The following is a 22842-nucleotide window of genomic DNA, read 5'->3' on the forward strand; positions in this document are numbered from 1 at the left end:
GTCACATCCTTTATCATTGAAGACAACCTTATGTACCTTGTCACATATTTGACTAATAGAAAGAAGATTATCAGTCATACCTTTAACGTATACGACATCATGAATTTCAGGAACGCCAGGCAATTTGATTGTCCCTTTCTTGCTTATGTAGCAGCAGCTTCCATCTCCAAAAGTTACAGGTCCACCATCAAAATTTCTTGGGTTGATAAACCATGAGAGATCTCCAGTCATGTGCATGCTACACCCACTATCAAGGAACCATTGAAAGGGTGATGTTGACTTCAGAGCAAAATCTCTCATACTAGCACTACTAACCACTTTAGGATTTCTTGTTAGTATTGAATGTCTTTTAAGAGATGACAAAAGTTGAATAGCTTTCTTATGAAAATCAGTAGAGACCTTTAGTCTTCTCTTGAAGGACAAACACACATGTTGAAAGTGATTTTGGGAACCACAAAACAAACATGTACCAATATCATAAACCTTGTTCGAAGAGTTCTGAGCACTGTCAGGTTTCACAAAGTCTAGACCTTGCTTATCACCTGACATATGACAATTCTTCAAAGAAGAATTAGAGTTGTCATTTAAAATCTTTGAAAAAGACTTTACAGAATTCAAATCCTTAAGCTTTGCAATTTTTGCAGCAAGTTCGGAATTGATCTGGATTTGTTTGTCTAACTTTTTCTGAAGATCAACAACTTCATCAGAGCAATCTCTAGGTTTAGGGTTTTTTTATAAAACCTACACAATGAGATTCATCAATTTTCCTTATCCATCGAAATTTTTAAAGATACAAGAACTTGATGAGATTTTTTAAATCAGGATTCTCAACCTTTTCGATGGTTTCTAGAACACACTCGATATTGAGTTTGTCCATTTCATGTGAAACGTTTTCAGAGACAATATTGTCCATCATCAGATTGCTGCAAACATAGACTTGTAAGGTCTTTAACGTGTTTTCCTGCTCTGATACCAATTGAAAATGCGGGAGTCTAACAACCACACCCAACAATTCGTTTGGCAATCTGAGAGAACTTACTCCAATACACTTTCTAGAGAATCAACTAGGCAGTCAGACTCAATCTTGAATAAAGTATATCAAAGAGTTTAATATCTCTAACTCTTAATTCAATCCGCAATCAGCAAATAGAAATCTGCGAGCCCGATTGAATATAAGAGGAATTACTTGAACGGTACCAAAGATCAATGTTCAAGTGTCAATCAATGTAAATCAACAACCAAAGGTTGGATATTCTAATTGATTAATCTTAACGCACAACCTGTGATATTTCAATTATAAAAAAAAATATAATGCGGAAAAGAAATAACACAGATACCAGAATTTTGTTAATGAGGAAACCGCAAATGCATAAAAACCCCGGGACCTAGTCCAGATTGAACACCACACTGTACTGAGCCGCTACAGACACTAGAATACTACCAATTAATATCGTACTGGACTGTAGTTGAACCCTAATCAATCTCACACTGATTCAAGGTACAGTTGCGCTCTTTATGTCTCTGATCCCAGCAGGTTACTACGCACTTGATTCCCTTAGCTGATCTTACCCACAACTAAGAGTTGCTACGACCCAAAATCGAAGACTTGATAAACAAATTTGTCTCACACAGAAAAGTCTATATGATTGAATAAATCCTTCTCCCATAGAAATACCCAAGAGTTTTTGTTCCGTCTTTTGATAAATCAAGGTGAACAGGAACCAATTGATAAGCCAGACTTATATTCCCGAAGAACAACCTAGTATTATCAATCACCTCACAATAAACTTAATCGACTGGCGAAACAAGTTATTGTGGAATCACAAACGATGAGACGAAGCTGTTTTTGATTACTTTTCTATCTTTCCCATCGGAGATATAAATCTCAAGCCAATTTTACAGTTGCACTCAATCACGATAGAAACAACAAGATCAGATCACGCAACTACAAAGAGAATAGTTGGGTCTAGCTTCACAATCCCAATGAAGTCTTCAATTCGTTAACCTACAGGGTCTCGAGAAGAAACCTAAGGTTAAAGGAGAATCGACTCTGGTTATGCACCTAGTAGCACACAGGAGGTGTGGGGATTAGGTTTCCTAGTTGCTAGAGTTCTCCTTTATATAATTTTCAAATCAGGGTTTGCAATCCAAGTTACCTTGGTAACAAAGCATTCAATATTCACCGTTAGATGAAAAACTTGATTCAACCAAGCTAATATCTTTCAACCGTTATATCGAACTTAGCTTGTTACACACAAATGAAATGTACCCTCATTTAGGTTTATGTAACCGTACCAAAACGTGTGCACCATGTTGGTTCACAAATAGTTAACCAAGGTTAGCCATATGATTACTCTCATATCAACCTTATTCATCTTAACCATAACTAGTTCAAATGACTCAAATGAAACTAGTTAAATAGTTGTTCAATTGAAATATTCTCATGGATTTATACAAGAACACAATTGAAGTGAAATCGGTTTGATTCACTCGAATCGATACATGAACATTATAGCCACGGTTTGAAAACATTGCATTCCTTATTGATAAATGTTTTAGGTTCATGTACAACCGATTTTAGAAAGCAATCACTTAAGTATGCGTACGGGTATACGTACTTAAGTAACCGGATTTGAGTTTGTTTTAGTTTTCAAACTCAACAGAAATTCACGGACGTGAACTTTCCACCAGTATGCGTACGGGTACGCGTACTTTGGGTAACCGGATGAGCTTGTTTTTGGTTTTCAAATTCAGCAGAAATTCACAGACGTGAACTTCCTCCAGTATGCGTACGAGTATGCATACTTACCCAGTCTCCTACAACCTTTTTGTATACACACAAGTATGCATACTTTAGGCTCCCGATTTTGGACTTATACACTAATTTGCGAACATACTATGCTTATATACAAAGATGGTTACAGGATTCTAAACTCTTTATTTGAATCACTGAAACATTCTTCTATAATGACAATTGTCGTTTTCACACATTATTAGCATCAAAGCAATTTTCAAGATATTGAAATAATCATTATCGAAACATTCCAAGTCTTACACCAAACGATTGCATCACACAAACCATGTAAGATGTTACTCGGTAATTTTTTCTCATGATATAAGATGAACTTGGTCGAAGCGAAAGCTTACCAACACATATTTAGATAAATATGTAATCTAGATATACTCAGATCGAAATCTCAAATGTGTATAGATAAAACTATATCGTAACGCGACTTATGTCTCAATATAGAAGATAGGGTAGAAATAGACTTTCCAAATGATAAATGAGTTTAAGTCTCCACATACTTTTTGTATATGAAGTTCCACAAGCTCTCCTTAGTAGTTCTTCATCTTCAAGTGATAAGCACCGTGAAGTCTAAGCTCAACTACACAAACTATGTCCTAGTCCGAGACATCTACAAATAGGCTAGAAATCAAGACTTATAGTTTTAATCACTAACATTGACAAACATGCTTGAGATAACAACGCATGCGAGTTCAATCGAGCAGTGCTCTAACATAATGATATGTGTCATTGATGTTATTTGGGAATGTTTCGAATCGATCTAGAGAGAATATAGAACTACTGAAAATCTGGATACAGGACTGTATGCATACCATTTTCACAAATTGGGAAAACTGTTATAGGTTTGGAGCCGTAGTACATCTACCCAGTATACGTACTAGCATACCTATAGTTCGGCAGCGACTTAGTGGTACATATACCCGATATCAATACCATAAAAAATATGTGAACTCGTGAACCCGGAACGGTACGCAAACCAGTGCGTGTACTGAAAAAGAACTGTTGGTTCTGTAGCCGGTATGGTATCCATACCCGGTACGCAAACCGGAAAAGTTCTGTATGTTCCGAAACTCTAAATTTGTCTTAAGGGTACACATACGCGGTACATGTACCATGACAATATATCCACGAACAAGGCTGAGTACACGTACTTTCCCTGTCAAATATTTTCAGATGCATATCAAATTATTTCTATGAGATAATTAGCATTTGAATAAATCTCTAAGAACACTATATAGACATGAATGATCACATTATAACTTATGATTGTGATTCAAACTTAAAAGTCTCAAGTGTTTGTGAAAATGATTAAGCTTATAGTTCAGTTGGCTAGTTTTGGCTAACCATTCATGAATGTTGTCTTTGTACACGGTTTGGTTACGGTTCATCCTTACCAAATTGTATATCTTGTTATGTTAATTAGATTCAAAGATTCATCTAACGGTGGTATTATTTGCTTGGTTCCAAAACTATCTTAGCTTAAACCTAAAGCAACCTATGCTTTGAAAATCTATAAAATGGGAACCTCAAATAACTGGGATCTTTGAATCCCGACACTACTTCTTGTGTGTCCTAGTTGTAAAACTAGAGTCGTCCTCTTCCTAAAACCCTTATAGGGTTTACCAAATAAAAAGACTTCATTGGGATTCGTGAATCCAGGTCCAACTATTGTTTATCTTGATAGCTCGAGTATCCTGATCTTGATTGATTGTTGAGCTTACTCCATCAAGCAAGATAGATAGAAATCATTAAATCTCTCTTCGTCTCAAACTTTGTTGATTCCACATATTTAATACTTGTGAGTTGAATAATAATCTAGGCCGCTCTTCGGGAAGCAGAAGTCTGGATTTTGAGGATAGTTAGACTGTGTCTATTGTTGTCGATTTCCAGTCTCACCTTGATCTACGATCAAAAAGGAAAGCACACATATAGGCTTATCTGTGGGAGGCATATTAGTTTAAAGTACTCTATTGAGTTGAAGCAACTCTTAGGATGTAAAGGACGTCAGCTAAGTGAATCATTTACGCGGAGTCTGCTGGGACTCAAGAGGCGTAAGGAACGCGACTGTAACTTAATTTCTATGAGGTTTTAATTCAGCCTCAACTATATTCTAGTCCGAAGTTAATTGGTATTAGCTAGTGTATGTAGCGGCTTAATACAGTTTGGTGTTCAATCTGGACTAGGTCCCGAGGTTTTTCTGCATTTGCGGTTTCCTCGTTAACAAAATTTATAGTGTCTGTGTTATTTCTTTTTCCAAATTATATTGTTTATCTTTATAGTTGAAATATCATAGGTTGTACGTTAATCAACCAAAGTAAATACATCCATCCTTGTTTGTAGGATACGACTTGATTGATTCTTGGATATTGATTTTTGAGATTATCCAAGAACTCTCACACGTAAATCATGTTCACGTATTTGGTTCTATAAATTTTCTGATTCTGAGAGAAAGAGATATAACTCTAAATATTATTCCTCGATTGAGATTCATTAAGTTGAAATCTCGGAATTGTATTTAGGTTTTGTCCATACAGGTTGCCTAAGAAAACGTTGGTGGTGTATTTTGGTACCCCAGTGTATTCACTTTGGATGCTTGAATGCCAACACTTGCAGAAAAACTATCGCTTGTTGCTTTACCATTGTGACCAACAAGCATACGTTGCAAGTGATAGATTCCACCTCTATTGACCCCTCGGATCACAATTCTCCCCGTTCCATGGTCCGGAATGAGAAAGCCAAATTTATCAAAAGTAATGGAATAATCATGATCATGTGCTAGTTGAGAGATGTAAAGAAGATTTTTCTTAATTGGAGGAACATGAAAAACATATTTCCGCGCAAGGGAGCTTTGTGGTGTTTGCAAAATAACATTACTAGTGGTAGTGATAGGAAAAAGATTACCATTACCAACTGTAACCTGTTCTGGACTCTGATAAGCCACACAATTGACCATCGGATTTACATGTGTTGTCATATGATTTGTAGCTCCCGAATCAACATACCAATGTTGATCATATGGCATACCATTATGTTGCACTACAACGAAAGTTTGAGGAAGATCATTCGGTTGATACGAGTGGTCAAGACAATGACTACATTCAAGAGCCAAATGTCCTGGTCTTCCACAAAGTTGGTTGTGGAGCATGTCCTAATGTGAATATATTGTGGTAGTTGTATCCTTGGTAACGACCACCTCGATCGCCGCCACGACCGCTCCATCCACCACGACCTCTTCCCCTAAAACTATTAGAGTTACAATTTTGAGATCAAGGGTTATAAGGGTTATTGGAGGAGTTTTGAAATGAATTATTGGAAGAAGAAATTGGAGTTGAAGATGATGAAGCTTGAGTTCGAGCAAGAAATGCAGCGGAATTGGAATCTATAGGATTTGTATTATATTGAGTCAAACAGATTCATGGCTTATACAAAAAACAAGCAGTTGAGCAAAGCTAAGAGGGTTTTATCTAGTTTCACTGGAAGTAACAAAGCTTTCCCAATTGAATCCAAGACTATAAAGGGTATTGAGAACTAGTTTATAATCAGAGACGGGGGTTGAAGTAGTAGCAAGTTGATCACTAAGAGATTTTATCCTATTAAAGTACTCAGTGATAAAAGAGTTTTGTTTCTGAATATGTTGAAGTTGAAAGCGAAGATGATGAGTCCGAGCAGAATTTTGGGCAGTATATGTATTTTATAGATATTGAAAGAGTTATTTTGTTGTGGTGATAATAGTAGTATGAGCCAAGATTTTATGACTAAAGGTTGATTGCAACCAACTAAGAAGAAATTTATCAATCACCTTCCATTCAACAAAGAGAGGATTATGTTGGGGCTATTGAGGTTGAGTTCCAGGTGCAGCAGGGGTAGATGAATATGAGGTATACTTGTAAAGATTTTGAGATCGAAAAAGATGAAGAAGTTGCTTTTTCCATACAATAAAGTTATCTCCTTCTAGTTAAATGGAAAGAAGAGAGACAAGATGATGAAGGGTGGCGAAAATGGAAATAGATGAACTATCATTTGAAGACATGTTTGAAGACGAACGTGGTGCAAAAGAGAAAACAAATGCTATGTAGCACGAAAGAAATTGATAATACGTGCTTACCCTAACTAGGGTAGAAAATACGAATATATATTGAGAATATTGACATAGTTAAATGTAGTGCAACTGGTACAGCTGGTTACAACCTATTACAGTAGACAAGACATACATATATATAGAAAGCCTTTACATTTATTAGTGGAAATTATGGTTATTTTACCTAAGATTGTATTAATGGTACAAAACAACAAGGTAACATATATATAAAAAAATATTTCAGAAATATAATCAACAAACCATGAACATCAATGAGCATGATTCATCTGGGTTTTCAGGTCGCTTCGTTACAATCAATAAGGAAGTCGCCTTATACATTGTTGTGGTACTGCAAGACAAGAAAGGGCTGGAAGTGTTGTTGTTGATATTAATGTGGAAAGAAAATGTCGTGTAGATTGGTAACGCCAATACAGGGAAAAGAACAACACTTGAAAGTTGTTATCATTTTTTAAAAGTGTTGCCCAAATATAATCCAGAGTTGTTAGTAGATCAGCAAGTACCTAACGGATCACCATATACTTCTTCTCCTTCAACACCAAATTCTACACCATTTTCACCAGGTCCTTCAAATCAATTTTTTCACCAAATACCACAATAAACCCAAATTTCAACTTACCTATGAATGATAATGCTAAAAGAGAATTACCAAGGGGAAATAACGGAAGACTGGTAAGAGAATTATCTCAAGAAGGAGGAAGCTGTAAAATTTTAACATTGGGGAGTTTATCAAACATCAGAAGACCATCGAGAAGCAAAGAACGGTTGTCCATGATTATGAAAAGCATAAAATTCTTAATGCAGACACTTCAATTATGAACAACCAACAAAAACATGTACGACAACTGAAATTTGATAAGCTACAAAAAGAGATCGAACAATCGGCATTTAACAACCCAACTGTTGATGATGATGAAAATTTCGATGATGAATTGGATGAAGTTGAACATATTACTTTATGATGATGATAATAAAATGTATTAAGTTGAATTTTAGAATGTTGCTTAATTTTACTGAATTTTCAAATGAAAACTTTTTCTTAACCTAATTCTACTTAATAAGTTTTACTTAATCATAACACCATATTAACATCATTACATCGTATTAAAATCCCATACGGGTAACGAGAAACTCCTTGAGCTTCGTATTAGAAATTATTTCTTTTCCATCATTGCCATTGAAAAAGCGGGGGGGTCTAACAACCACACCTAATATTTCTCTTAGCAATCTGTATGGACTAACTCCAATATACATTTAAGAGAATCAACTAGACAGTCAGACTCAATCTTAATAAAAGTATATCAAAGAGTTATATCTCTCTTTCTCGATTCAATACTTACTCAAGAAAATATTGCGAGTCTAATTGAGTACAAGAGAAATCACTTGAACTGTACCAAAGACCAATGTTCAAGTATCAATCAATTTCAATCAACAACCAAAGGTTGGATTTCCCAATTGATTAATTCAAACACACAACCTGTGATATTTCAATTATATAACAAAATGTAATGCGGAAAATAAATAACATAGACACCAGAAGTTTTGTTAACGAGGAAACCGCAAATGCAGAAAACCCCCAGGACCTAGTCCAGATTGAACACACACTGTATTAAGTCGCTACAGACACTAGCCTACTACAAACTAACTTCGGTCTGGACTGTAGTTGAACCCCAATCAATCTCACACTGATCCAAGGTATAGTTGCGCTCCTTACGTCTCTGATCCCAGCATGATACTATGCACTTGATTCCCTTAGCTGATATCACTCACAACTAAGAGTTGCTATGACCCAAAGTCGAAGACTTTAATAAACAAATTTGTATCACACATAAAAGTCTACGATAATAGATAAATCTGTCTCCCACATAAATACCTACGAGTTTTTGTTCCGTCTTTTGATAAACAAGGTGAACAGGAACCAATTGATAAACCAGACTTATATTCCCGAAGAACAGCTCGGCATTATCAATCGCCTCACAATGATCTAAATCATATGATGGCGAAAATAGATATTTTAATCACAAACGATGAGATGAAGATGTTTGTAACTTATTTTATATCTTGCATATCGAAGAAATAAATCTCAATCCAATCTTACGATTGTCCTTAGTGCGATAGAAACAACAAGATCAGATCACACAACTACAAGAAAAGTAGTATCGGTCTGGTTTCGCAGTCCCAATGAAGTCTTCAAGTCGTTAACCTACAGGGTCTCGGTATAAACCTAAGGTTAAAGGAGAATCGACTCTAGATAATACAACTAGTATCACACAGGAGGTGTGGGGATTAGGTTTCTCAGTTGCTAGAGTTCTCCCTTATATAGTCTTTCAAATCAAGGTTTGCAATCAATGTTAGCTTAGTAAAAAAGCATTCAATATTCACCGTTAGATGAAAATCTGATTAGATTAAAGTTAATATCTTTCAACCATTAGATCGAAACTTAGCTTGTTACACACAAATGAAATGCACGTTTATTTAGGTTTGTATAACCGTACCCAAACATCTACATCTAGTTGGTTCACCAGTAGTTAACCAAATGGTTAGCCATATGAGCACTTTCATATCAACCATATTATTCTTTACCATAACTAATTCACATGACTCAAATGAACTATTTGGAGAGTTGTTCAATTGCTTAGATCTTATAGAATTATACAAGACACAATCAAAGAAAAAACGATTTGATTCACTCGAATCGATTCACGAACTTTATAGCCACGATTTTCAAACTTGCATTCCTTAGTTTATATAAGTTTAAGTTCACGTATAATCGTTTTTAGAAAATAACAAACTTAAGTATGCGGACTTAAGTACCTGGAATAAGTTTGTTTTCAATTCACAAACTCCAGCAGAAATTCTCGGGAAGAGAACCTCCGACGGTACGCGGACTGGGTACATGGACTCTAGTTCGGATTTTCCTGAGCAACAAAGTACGCATATTTTAGTTCAAGGAATAAGGACTTATACATGTATGAGTTACCACACAATACTTATATCCAACCATGGTTATATTATCTAAACTCTCATTTCAATCATTGAAACATTCTTAGAGGACGTTATATAGTTGTTGTTCACACACTATTTTTCCTTAAAGCAATTTTCAAGTAATTGAAACTTAATAGGACTTTCTTCACTAGTAAAGATGAACTTGGCCAAAGCGAAAGCTTGCCAACACATATTTTGAGAAATATGTAAGCGAGATAAACTCGGATCGAAATAGCAAATGTGTATAATCAAAGTCTATATAGCAAAACGACTTTTGTCTCAAGATAGAAGATAGAGTAGATAGACTTTTGAGTGATAGATAAGTTCAAGTCTCCACATACCTTTTAGTCGATGAAGTTCCACCAGTTCCTTGAGTAGTTCTTCGTCTTTGTATGATGATCGCCATGGAGTCTTGAGCTCAACTACACTTGTTATCCTAGTCCAAGAATTAGCTATAAGTAGACTAGAAATCAAGACTTATAGTTTTGATCACTAATATTGACAAACATGCTTTAGATAACAACGCATGCGAGTTCGACCGAGCAGTGCTCTAACAATCTCCCCCTTTGTCAATTTGAGTGACAAAACTATCAATACATTGGAATACAAAAATAGATAAATAAACTTTTGTAGCTTCTCTTCCACATGCCCGATCTTCTTGGTTCTTCAACTTTACTCGAAATCTTCGTCACTTCCAAGTACTCCAATGATCCTAAAGGTTGTAAGTTTAGTATCACCGTTGTTGAAAATCCATAGTCATAACAATGAGAAAACAAGATTTCTCAATCATTGTTATACAGTGTCATAGTATTATTATACAACATCAAATTTCAATTGTATCACAACTTCGACAATAATACTATGGTGATATGTTTCACTCCCCCTTAGTCAATACTCCATCTCACATGGAAACCACTCCCCCTTACATAATGATCCGAAAACCATATGTATTTATAGTGTGAACTACACATTAATTCTCCCCCTTTTTGTCAATAAAATTGGCAAAGGTATGAAAACTATTGGGATCCTAACGAAATTTCCATAGAGACATTTCATGACCAAAAGAAAGCACATATCAACTTTTATATGCCATCATATAGCCGAAGCTAAATGCATTCATCAAGGAGTTTATAAAGATACAAGATAACCCCTATAATATTCCACAACCGCACTCCCCACACAGATTTGGCAATTAAGCAGAAGTTCAATTAAGAACTCTCCCCCATAAAATGTCATTCCCAAAAGAACAACAAGAGCGACCTTATTTTCACAAGAAAAGAAGGATTTCTTTGGACATAACAAATCACATACGAATATGAATTTGAATTCAAAAAATACTCAATTAAATTAACCACAAGAAAACCCATGATTAATTTAATTGGAAATGCTCAACATAAGAGAACTTACAGAGCCGCACAATATATACATAAAATATGGATCAGGGAAGATCAATACTGCGGAATAGACAAGGATTCATTTTATTTTCCATCACTATTTGCACAATGACATACAATAGACATAATCCTCGTAAACAAAAGTTCATCCTATCTTCCATCAATACTTGAATAATGACATAATATAGGCTTAAAACTTTTGTAATGTTAAAATTTCATTCATTCTTTATCAATACATGCATATCGACGTACGTAAGACTTAACTTTTGACAAGATATGGGACAATCATAGTTCACAGACACAAACACACATATCCCATAACAAATTTGCGATATATATAAAACCATAAAGATTAATACTACAAAAATCATCTTCCAAACAATTTTTTAGAATTTAAACAAATAAACCTAAAAACATGAAAATGAAAACGTTGGACATGGCTATGTGTAATCACAATAATGGCTATTCCAAACTCTAGTTATTCTTCCTAAAACATAAGAATAAAATTCTCATAAGAAGATTTACTAGACAAATAACTCCTATGAAGCATTTCACTTACGTTGAATAGTCTTCTCATATTCTTTGTATTCATCAAGCTCATCTTCAATTAGATCAATTCTTGATTCCAGATTATCCATCTTTTCTTCAAGTCTCTTGGAAGAGACTTCAAGTTCAATTTTCAGGGCACGAACTTGTTCTAAGACGAGATTCATGGTTAAGGAGAGCTTTTCAAAATGAGAAACAGAGGGGTTCCCATCTAGAGAGGAACCATGATTATCAGGGCTCATCATATTATCTAAAGAATCAAACAGAATCTTCTTAGATGGGAAAAGAACAGTCCAAACATCACTTTCTTTGCTTGAAAGACTTGAAGAGGACATGATAGAAGAGAAAGAAGAAATGCTTAAGCAAAGGAGAAAAAAAAATTCATCTTAAAAAGAGCTGGGGATAGGTGATAAATATCCAAATTGACCCTTGACCAAAAACCCTAACTGAATTTTGTTAACCTCAGAAAAAGTCTTAAAAGAGAAAACCGTTTGCAAACATAAACATGTCAAAAATTACAACAATATTTCATCACAACCCTCCTGATGATTTTGATTTTTGTCTAAGAGGGATAGACAAAAATCATCAAAACAGAATTACAGAATTTAATTGTTCCAATCAAATACATGACTGGGTGACTTTTTACGAGAGGATGAAGTGTTTATTATTTCTTGTGTTTTGTCTTGTTTTTAAGAAAGAAGAGTTGTGTACATCATTCTTTATTTCTTTAAGCACAGTTTTGAATACCTTGATTGTTGATTTTCGAAAACTATGTAGTCTTTTGGAAATCTCTTTTACATGGAATGAAGGTTTTGTATGAGATTCCATTTTCTTATTCTGCAAACAACATTTGACAGAGGGAAGCTTCTCCTGTTTTTTAGTGCTATCCGTTTTAAGATGATCCTGATATTCATACGAGGAAATCACAAGGTTAAGTGTATTCTTGTGGATTTCCGTACAATCCTTGTCGTCAGAATGACTTAAGAAAGATATAGAATCAGGAAGAATCTTTTGACACTTTTTAAGAGGCAAAGTCGAAGAGGTTCGACATGTATTATAAGAATCACGATTGCAATTGATCAATTCCAATTTTAAATCAAACAGTTGGTATTCCAGATCTTCAATCTTTTTAATTAAGACTTTCTTTTCTGGAGAAGTAAGATTGTTTATCATGGAATGATCAGGACTGTTAGGAGGACATACGTGATTATCAACAAAAAGATTAAGAGAACCATCATAGATATCATCCTCAGGATAGTAGTCAAGAGTGCTCATCCATGTTTTAATTATCTCACTCAACTCCGTATCATGACTCTTATAAGCATCATGGATACTTCTATAGCACTTGAAACTAGTTCCGCTAACATAGTTTTTTTGAACTTTTTTATTGATTGACTGAGCCTTTTTTTGAGCCTTTTTTTTACTCTGTCTAAGAGTTTTCTTAAGATGTTGTATAAATAGTGACAAATTCGAATTAAAGCAATCTCATCCCTTTTATCAATCAATTTAGAACGTTGAGGCTTACTATCAGAAGCATCAACATGGTTGCTAGACTGGTGACGCTTCTCTCTTTGTTCAAGTTCAAGATCGATTTTTTTTTATCTTTCCGACTAGGGAATTTCTGGAAAGCGTATCAAGGTTATTTCCCTCAACTATGGCATGCTTCTTAGAATCGTATCTAGATGGCAGCGATATGAGAATTTTCATCACAATGTCCTTTTCAGGAATGGTCTTACCCAATGCAAAAGATGCATTAACAATTTCAGACACTTTGTGATTAAACTCATCAAATGTTTCTTCATCTTCCATACGAAGGTTTTCCCAATCAAAATTTAGGTTTTAAAGCCTATCTTCTTTCTCACTGGTATTACCTTCAAATACGGTTTCTAAGATATCCCAGGCTTCTTTAGACTTAGTGCACGTAGTCACATGGTGCTGAAGATCTGGGGTAATGGCATGTATGATAGCATTTAAGACGTCAGAATTTTGCTTCGTAGCAAGGATTTATTCTGGACTATATCTACCAATATCCTTAGGTATAGATGCATCGCCTTTTGTAGTAACCGGAGGATCATAGACATTAACAAAACGTACCCATGTTTGAAAATCACGATCTTAAAGAAAAGCACGCGTAGAAATTTTCCACCATAGGTAGTTTGAGCATCGAAGACTGGTGGTACGTTTATGGAGATAAAATTCATGTCCATAGAGTCAGATCGCTACAAACACAGACTTGTAAGGTCTTTAAACGTGTTTGCCTGCTCTGATACCAATTGAAAAGGCGTGGGTCTAACAACCACACCCAATATTTCCCTTAGCAATTTGTATGGACTAACTCTAGTATACTTTTAAGAGAATCGACTAGACAGTCAGACTCAATCTTAATAAAAGTATATCAAAGAGTTATATCTCTCTTTCTCGATTCAATACATACTCAAGCAAATAGAAATCTGCGAGTCTAATTGAATACAAGAGAAATCACTTGAACGAGACCAAAGACCAATGTTCAAGTATCAATCAATTTCAATCAACAATCAAAGGTTGGATTTCCCAATTGATTGATTCAAACGCACAGCCTGTGATATTTCAATTATATAACAAAATATAATGCGGAAAAGAAATAACACAGACGCCGGGAGTTTTGTTAACGAGGAAACCGCAAATGCAGAAAAACCTCGGGACCTAGTCCAGATTGAACGGACACTGTATTAAGCCGCTACAGACACTAGAATACTACAAACTAACTTCGGTCTGGACTGTAGTTGAACCCCAATAAATCTCAAACTGATCCAAGGTACAGTTGCGCTCCTTAGGTATCTGATCCCAGCAGGATACTACGCACTTGAATCCGCTAGATGATCTCACCCACAACTAAGAGTTGCTACGACCCAAAGTCGAAGACTTTAATAAACAAATATGTATCACACAGAAAAGTCTACGGTAATAGATAAATCTGTCTACCGCAGAATTACCTACGAGTTTTTGTTCCGTCTTTTGATAAATCAAGGTGAACAGGAACCAATTGATAAACCAGACTTATATTCCTGAAGAACAGCTCAGTATTATCAATCACCTAACAATAATTTAAATCATATGATGGCGAAACTAGATATTGTGGAATCACAAACGGTGAGACGAATATGTTTGTGACTTCTTTTATATCTTGCCTATCAGAGAAATCAATCTCAATCCAATCTTACGATTGTACTTAATACGATAGAAACAACAAGATCAGATCACACAACTACAAGAAAAGAGTATCGGTCTGGCTTCACAATCCCAATGAAGTCTTCAAGTCGTTAAACTACAGGGTCTCAGTGGAAACCTAAGGTTAAAGGAGAATCGACTCTAACTAATACAACTAGTATCACATAGGAGGTGTGGGGATTAGGTTTCCCAGTTGCTAGATTTCTCCCTTATATAGCCTTTCAAATCAGGGTTTGCAATCAATGTTAGCTTAGTAACAAAGCAATATTTAGTGTTAGATGAAAACCTGATTAGATTCAAGCTAATACCTTTTAACCATGAGATCAAAACTTAGCTTGTTACACACAAATGAAATGCACGTTTATTTAGGTTTGTGTAACCATACCCAAACATGTACATCTAGTTGGTTCAACAGTAGTTAACCAAATGGTTAGCCATATGATCACTTTCATATCGACCATATTTTTCTTTACCATAACCAATTCAAATAAACTAGTTGGAGAGTTTTTCAATTGCTTGGATCTTATAACAGTATACAAGACACAATCGAAGAAAAAACGATTTGATTCACTCGAATCGATTCATGAACTTTATAGCCACGGTTTGCAAACTTGCATTCCTTAGTTTATATAATTTTAAGTTCACGTATAATCGTTTTTAGAAAATAACCAACTTAAGGTGTTTATCGCTCAAGGAACTAAAAACCGTTAAGTGACAATAGAATATTTTTATAATTGTTAATAACTAAGTACAAAGGAGTTAACAATTAAATGAACACCGACAAGCGATAATTTAATATTTTTATAAAAACTAATATATAACTACAAACAAATTAACGATTAAATAGTTAAACTAATAATTAAATAAAACATAAAAATCACGCCCACTGGATCTTCCAAACTCTGCCTAAAGATTCACTTTCGGATCTTCTCTTAACCTAACATACATATTCTGGTTCTGAATATAACTAGTCATTTGCACATAATTCCTTGCAGGCAGCCTCTTTCTCGTTGAATCTCATGCCTCAAATCTACATCATCATGGTAAATCCAATTCTTATTGTGACAGGTTTGTCGAGTTACCATGTTATGCATAATTGTGCAAGTGAGTGTAATATTGTGCATTCACGAGCGCTTAGACAGCGATATAACTCACAACTGACCGCGAATTTCTGCTTCAAATTTCAAAAGCCCGTTCCACATCCTTCCTGAAATCCATTTTTCTATTGTTAAAATTCTTGTATGAACGATCAAGTTCGCCGTCAGGGGGATGACAATAATGTTGAACTAAGGTTGACCATTTTGGATAGATCTTATCCGCAAGATAATACCCATGAATTTATTAATGGTAGTGCTTGTGAAACGGACTTCAGGACAAATATTATGCTTTAAATCTTCAAACAAAGGCTATTTGTGCAAGACATTAATGTCATTTTGTGAACCAGGAGACCAGAAAATGCGTATCACATCCAACAATCATAAGAAGCAGCAGCTTCAAGGATATCATTTTTTTCTTCTAATAACGACCCTTATATTGATCGGTCCAATAAATAGCGAATTCTATCCATACACAATGCATACAGTCAAGACTAACTAGCATTCCTAAAAATCTCATATCCTCGTTTTTCTTTAATATTTCTCTAATACGTTTCTCGATTGGTTTTCTTAAATACGTTGGATCAAAATGATTAATTATTACTTTGCAAAACAATGAAAGATACTTGTATGGGGTTACCCATACAAAGGTACTCATCATTCGAATACGCATGTTTGCCACATTATGGCCGAAGTAACCCTTTGTTCAGGATTATGACCTCTAATGCTCTAATTAAATTGAGGTTCTATTGGAAAAAGTTCATTAATAATCTTTATCACCAAGTATCGCGGCATGCGAAATCGACGTTGGAAAATCTTGATCAGCGAGATAGTTTCACTGAATGGTTCAGCGCAGAGAAAATCAACTTTTCGTTGTTTAGTTCACCGGATATTGATTTATTTTTTGATTCGACGACTGAGATGGTTGCGCTGTTCTATTCAGCGTGCCCACGAGACTTGGAAGGTCATTGTAGCTGATGTGGACTTCCAATCTAGATGCTCAATTAAAAAGACTATAGGACTTGGTGTAACCTCATTAAAAAGGGGCCACCATTTTGTATCGGTCCTTATTGGCTATGGGGACACTGAGCAAGATACTAGCTAGTCTAGTGTATCAGGCAGGGGACGGTGGTGGGTCTCATTGTGTCGTCACAAGATCGATCTCAACATAATACGTGCAGGGGTATCAGAATTTTGGATGTTCATTCGAGCAACAAAACCCCCAAAACTATTCATCTTCCAAATTGAAATTAACGAACCAAAACAACACGGAGTGGAGCATCTTTTATCAGTTCCTTCTCTTCTTCTTCTCCTTCTCCTTCGACATCTTCTCTACATAGCACTGAACCCCTAATTTATATTTACTTGATACCCAATTAGGGTTTCCGTTAAACCCTAAAAGATGAGGCTGCTTAAAGTTGCAACATGCAATCTGAATCAATGGGCAATGGATTTTGATTGTAATTTGAAGAATATCAAAGAATCAATCACTAAATCTAAACAATCTGGTGCAGTTATTCGACTTGGACCTGAACTTGAAATCACTGGTTATGGATGTGAAGATCATTTCTTAGAGCTTGATACTGTTAGTCATTCGTAAGTGCACATTCTATAGTTTAACTTCAATTTTTAAATTTGATATTCATTAATCTGTTCTGGACTGAATTGTTTTGAGTAATTTATCTATGATTTTTATTGTGTTGGACAGATGGGAATGTTTGAAAGAAATTTTAGTTGGTGATTATACTGATGGAATATTATGTAGTATCGGAATGCCAGTAATACGAGGATCTGAGCGTTATAATTGTCAACTTCTGTGTTATAATCGAAAAATTCTGATGATTAGACCAAAAATTTGGCTTGCAAATGATGGAAATTATAGAGAATTGAGATGGTTTACTGCATGGAAACAAAGAGATCAGCTTGAGGAATTTCAACTCCCACCAGATGTTGCTGAAGCTTTATCACAAACATCTGTGCCTTTTGGTTATGGATACATTCAGTTTCTAGACACGTAAGACTGTTTTATATAATGTGTTTGGATAGAGTTACAGTAGATTGGTTTCCATGTGATTTCATATTGGTGTTTTTTCTGTTGTAGTGCTGTTGCTGCTGAAGTTTGTGAAGAACTCTTTACTCCTGTACCTCCGCATGCTGAGTTAGCTCTTAATGGTGTTGAAGTATTTCTGAATGCAAGTGGAAGTCACCATCAGTTAAGAAAGCTTGATGTTCGTCTTCGTGCTTTTATAGGTGCTACCCATACTCGTGGAGGGGTTTATATGTACAGTAATCACCAAGGATGTGACGGTGCTCGTCTTTATTACGGTGAGTGAATATGACTTGGCTATTTGAGCGGACACTTTTATTGAAGACAATTTGTTTTTTCTATAATACTGTCAATGTTGTATTCTATATGTGGCAGATGGGTGTAGTTGCGTGGTTGTTAACGGGGATGTGGTTGCTCAAGGGTCTCAATTTTCTTTGAAGGATGTCGAGGTTTTGGTTGCTCAAGTTGATCTGGACGCTGTAAGATTTAATCTCACGTGTTTTAAAACTTGTCTGTCTAATGTTCCAGGTCATTAAAGCGTATGCTATCGACCTTCATCTGGTTAATCTAATAGAGTTTTTTTAGGATGGTGGCAACAGATTAACGGTGTATATAGATTAATTCTGATTGCTTTACATTATATAAAATTGACAGGTTGCCAGCCTTAGAGGATCAATAAGTAGTTTTCAAGAACAAGCCAGTTGCAAGACGAAGGTTTCATCGATAACAGCACCATATAAGCTCTGCCAATCTTTTGATCCCCGACTTTTGCTTTCGAGTCCATTGAAGGTCGGTAAATTATTATGTAAAAGTAACTAATTCGTATTCCACCTAACATCCTGTACCTTCCATTTTCATAATTATTGGCTGTATTTATACTCTTCATCTAGAGATAATGAAGTGATGAACCTCAATGGGCGAATGCATATAAAGGTTTATCATGATATGCAGATTAAGTATCACTCTCCTGAGGAGGAGATAGCCTTTGGTCCTGGTTGCTGGATGTGGGATTACCTAAGAAGAAGTGGAGCTTCTGGTTTTCTGCTTCCACTTTCTGGGGGAGCTGACAGTTCTTCTGTAGCTGCCATTGTTGGATGTATGTGTCAGCTTGTTGTAAAGGGTAAGCTGTGTGGCCCTTGTGTTAGATTTAGTAGATTCATGGATTAGATCTGGAATAGTAAGGATTCGTGATTTGATGATCCTCTCCATAATCAAGCAGATTTTTTTCTGATCCTGAATGATGTATTTTCAATTGCTTGTCTTATGGTTTTTCTTTCATGCTTTTGCTGTGGTTGATGATAGACAGACATGTATATGTGCAGAAATTGCAAATGGGGATGAACAGGTTAAAGCTGATGCAATAAGAATTGGTCATTATACTGATGGGAAGTATCCAACTGATAGCAAAGAATTCGCCAAACGCATATTTTACACGGTTTTCATGGGAACCGAAAATAGGTTGGACTTGAGTCGAAACACCATGGCCTTATTCTTTTTTATTGTTAGTTCTCAGTAGTGTTCAATTTATGTTCATAAATGTACCACGAAGATGTCTGTCAAGAGCATTATATGGTTGGCTTATTTGGACTTACAAAGCATCCCTGGCACTTACTCAATAAGTCACCTTATATTCAGGGGGATTTTAAAGCTGTTTTCTGTTTTTTCTGCAGTTCAGACGCCACAAGGTCACGTGCAAAGCTACTAGCCGACGAAATTGGTTCTTGGCACCTTGATGTTTCCATTGATACTGTTATTTCTTCCTTGATATCCTTGTTCCAGACACTTACTGGAAAACGTCCTGTGTACAAGGTAATCCTGCAGTTACTATGCTTTTCATTTTCTTCATGTCTATGTGCTCCCAAGTTAGTGACACAAGATCAGTTCTCCACGTACTGCTATGTCCATTTCTAAAAAAACTTAATCTACCCTTCTGATAAAAATGAACAGGAAATGTGTCTCTAGTAAAACTCTAGTTCTGTGTTAGTCCATGTTTAGTTTCATGAGAAAGAGATGGTTTTCTTCTAGTAATTGAGTAGAGTTTTGGTGAACAGGTTGATGGGGGATCAAATGCTGAGAACTTGGGGTTGCAAAATATCCAAGCTCGTATTAGAATGGTTCTAGCATTTATGTTGGCATCTCTCCTTCCTTGGGCTCACAGCAAGCCTGGATTTTATCTTGTATTGGGTAGCTCCAATGTGGACGAAGGATTGCGGGGTTACTTAACAAAGGTAAATCATTTCTCCATCCATTCAAATATAATCAGATGCTAAGTTCTTTATTTCCCACTTTTGAATGTAAGGGTAAGACTTGCTAAACCTAGATTGCTGAAATCAGTAATCTGCATTTGAATTACTTCAGTAGCTACCATTTCCTAGTAAGCGAACTTGAGCAATTGATTCGAGAAGTTCCTTTACTGTGTTACAGTACGATTGCAGCTCTGCAGATATAAACCCCATTGGAAGTATTAGTAAGCAGGATCTTCGAGCATTTCTGAAATGGGCTGCTGTCCATCTCGATTATCCATCCTTGGCTGAAATTGAAGCCGCCCCTCCAACTGCTGAGTTGGAGCCTATACGATCCAATTACAGTCAGGTGTAGAACTTTATGCAGCTGTGATATTCGTTTGCTCGTGTAGAAGCGCTTTTGTTAATTACAGCTCATCTTTCTTTCTATGTACCTATTCCATCCAATCCTTGTTGTTTTAATTATGCATTTCCTATTTCTTTTTCAACTTACCTTTTAAGTGTACTTCTTTATGTCCCGGTAAAAATCTTATAAACATTTTATTGATCTCTGATCTTTGTGTTTGTGTAAAAACAGTTGGATGAAGTTGACATGGGAATGACATACGAGGAGCTCTCAATTTATGGAAGATTGCGAAAGATTTTCAGATGTGGTCCTGTGTCAATGTTTCAGGTACATTTTGCCACCCTTACTAAATCTATGAAAATTGACCAATGATTAACAGGAGGATTCTGATCATTATATTTACTTCAAGATAATGGAAATGATTAGTCTAGCCTATTCGTTTGTTGATTTTTACGCATCATCTTAGTGAACTTATAAGGTTTTGTGTAGCAGAACCTTTGCTATAAATGGGGAGGAAGGTTAAGTCCATTAGAGATAGGAAACAAGGTGAAGTACTTCTTTAAGTACTATTCAATTAATCGACACAAGATGACCGTATTGACACCTTCCTATCATGCTGAGGTAATTTCAGTTTCTTCTTCATACTAGATTAAAGAAATGAAGTATTTAAAAATTAACCCTATCATGCTGAGGTAATTTCAGTTTCTTCTTCATACTAGATTAAAGGAATGAAGTATTTAAAAATTAACTAACGTGCAACAATCTTGCAGAAGAGTTTGAGAAATATACTGATTAATGTCTTCAGAAAAGGCTTATTTGAAAATGTACCCATTTTATGTTGGTGCAGAGCTATTCACCTGAAGACAACAGGTTCGATCTTCGCCAGTTCCTCTATAACTCAAGTTGGCCACATCAATTCCGCAAGATTGATGAACTTGTAAACCAGTTAGATGGCAATAAACCTATTGTGGGAGCATCTGCTGAGCATGAACAGATGGGAGTCGCCTTAGATCGGGGCGGTGGTGGAATGGGGGTTGTGGCGGCAGGCTCAGGTGATCCTAGAGCTGGCCTGTAGGTCAGGGTATCATAAACCAATAATAATTCTTGCTCCCTGCGTCCCTCCCTCTCCTCTATGACGCATAGCCTGTGAAGCATTATTGAAGGAAAGGTTCAATGGCTTAAGGAATTGGACAAGGGATATTTGGAACTGTTTTATCGTTTAAAATCTAGTATTGTTTTGTCATTTAGGATCTAGCATTTTCTCAAATCTCAACCATTTGTAAGTAATATGAATGTCAACCAACTATCCTTTTCCCCTATTCTTTTCACCTCTGGTAATCTTCTCATCCTTGACATTTCTACATATAGTATCACAACCAACCATTAATAAAGTGGTTGCCTAGTCGCTAAACATGGCTAGATTTGCAGAAGTTCAGGCGCTGGGGAGTCTGCTACAGCTTGGCAGCTTGCTATTTAGTTGCAACTTTATTAACACAAACAATACCTTTTGTCGTGTGCACTCGAGACCATCTATTAAATGGAAAGTTACCTGCATTTAAGGCCGTCTAATATTCGCATTTAAGGCTGTCTGCAACTCTGCGCCCATCTCTGACGCTTTTAAGTATCCGAGGCAAACACATATGGGCTGGTTTATTTTGTTTCCATGTCTTAGAAACCTGATGGGGTGATTAAGGGATTTGCCCAGCCATCTTAATCTTAAGTTCAAAACAACCTTGTCAACCGACTTATGATGTTGCCTTGAATGTATCAAAAGATACCTATATCCGAGTGGTCTTCAATAGATTGAAAACTTGTGCGTAGTAACAAGCAGTTTAAGAAGCTCATGTAGGACTAGTAATTCAAAAAGCAAAATGGAACCGACATGGTTTGTGAATGAAGATCTGAGTATTGTTGATAGCTCATGGAGGACTAGTGGAATTAAGACATGAGTGTTGTAGAATTAAGACATGAGTATTGTTGATAGCTCATGCGGGACTAGTAGCTGCGACAGAGTTAGGGCTGCACATGGGCGGGTATAAGCTAAAACCAACCTCGCACCCACAGACTGCGGGTTTTTT

General features: G+C 36.0%; 1 protein-coding gene across 2 annotated transcripts; it reads left to right on the top strand.

Annotated features, from left to right (window-relative positions):
* Positions 1-17324: 17324 nt before the first annotated feature.
* Positions 17325-22108, top strand: LOC113283605 (glutamine-dependent NAD(+) synthetase-like). 2 transcript variants are annotated; one of them, XM_026532935.1, is made up of 13 exons: positions 17327-17724; positions 17837-18142; positions 18230-18453; positions 18551-18654; positions 18830-18964; positions 19127-19295; positions 19498-19633; positions 19846-19984; positions 20227-20403; positions 20600-20767; positions 20996-21091; positions 21257-21385; positions 21612-22108. In XM_026532935.1, exons 1-13 carry the CDS (start codon positions 17531-17533, stop codon positions 21837-21839), a joined length of 2205 nt encoding a protein of 734 aa, XP_026388720.1. In that variant the 5' UTR covers positions 17327-17530; the 3' UTR covers positions 21840-22108. The 2 variants fall into 2 exon arrangements, with proteins under 2 accessions (XP_026388721.1, XP_026388720.1); XM_026532936.1 differs by lacking the exon at positions 21257-21385 and having other exon boundaries at positions 17325-17724.
* The last annotated feature ends 734 nt before the right edge of the window (positions 22109-22842 follow it).

This window comes from Papaver somniferum, chromosome 5 (assembly GCF_003573695.1).
Source record: "Papaver somniferum cultivar HN1 chromosome 5, ASM357369v1, whole genome shotgun sequence".
NCBI lineage: Eukaryota > Viridiplantae > Streptophyta > Magnoliopsida > Ranunculales > Papaveraceae > Papaver > Papaver somniferum.

Coding starts and splice junctions, on each gene's coding strand:
- LOC113283605 (XM_026532935.1), top strand. CDS start 17,531: ATGAGGCTGCTTAAAGTTGCAACATGCAATCTGAATCAATGGGCAATG. Junction 19,296..19,497: donor GTGTCAGCTTGTTGTAAAGG/GTAAGCTGTGTG, acceptor GTATATGTGCAG/AAATTGCAAATGGGGATGAA. Junction 21,092..21,256: donor GTCCTGTGTCAATGTTTCAG/GTACATTTTGCC, acceptor TTTGTGTAGCAG/AACCTTTGCTATAAATGGGG.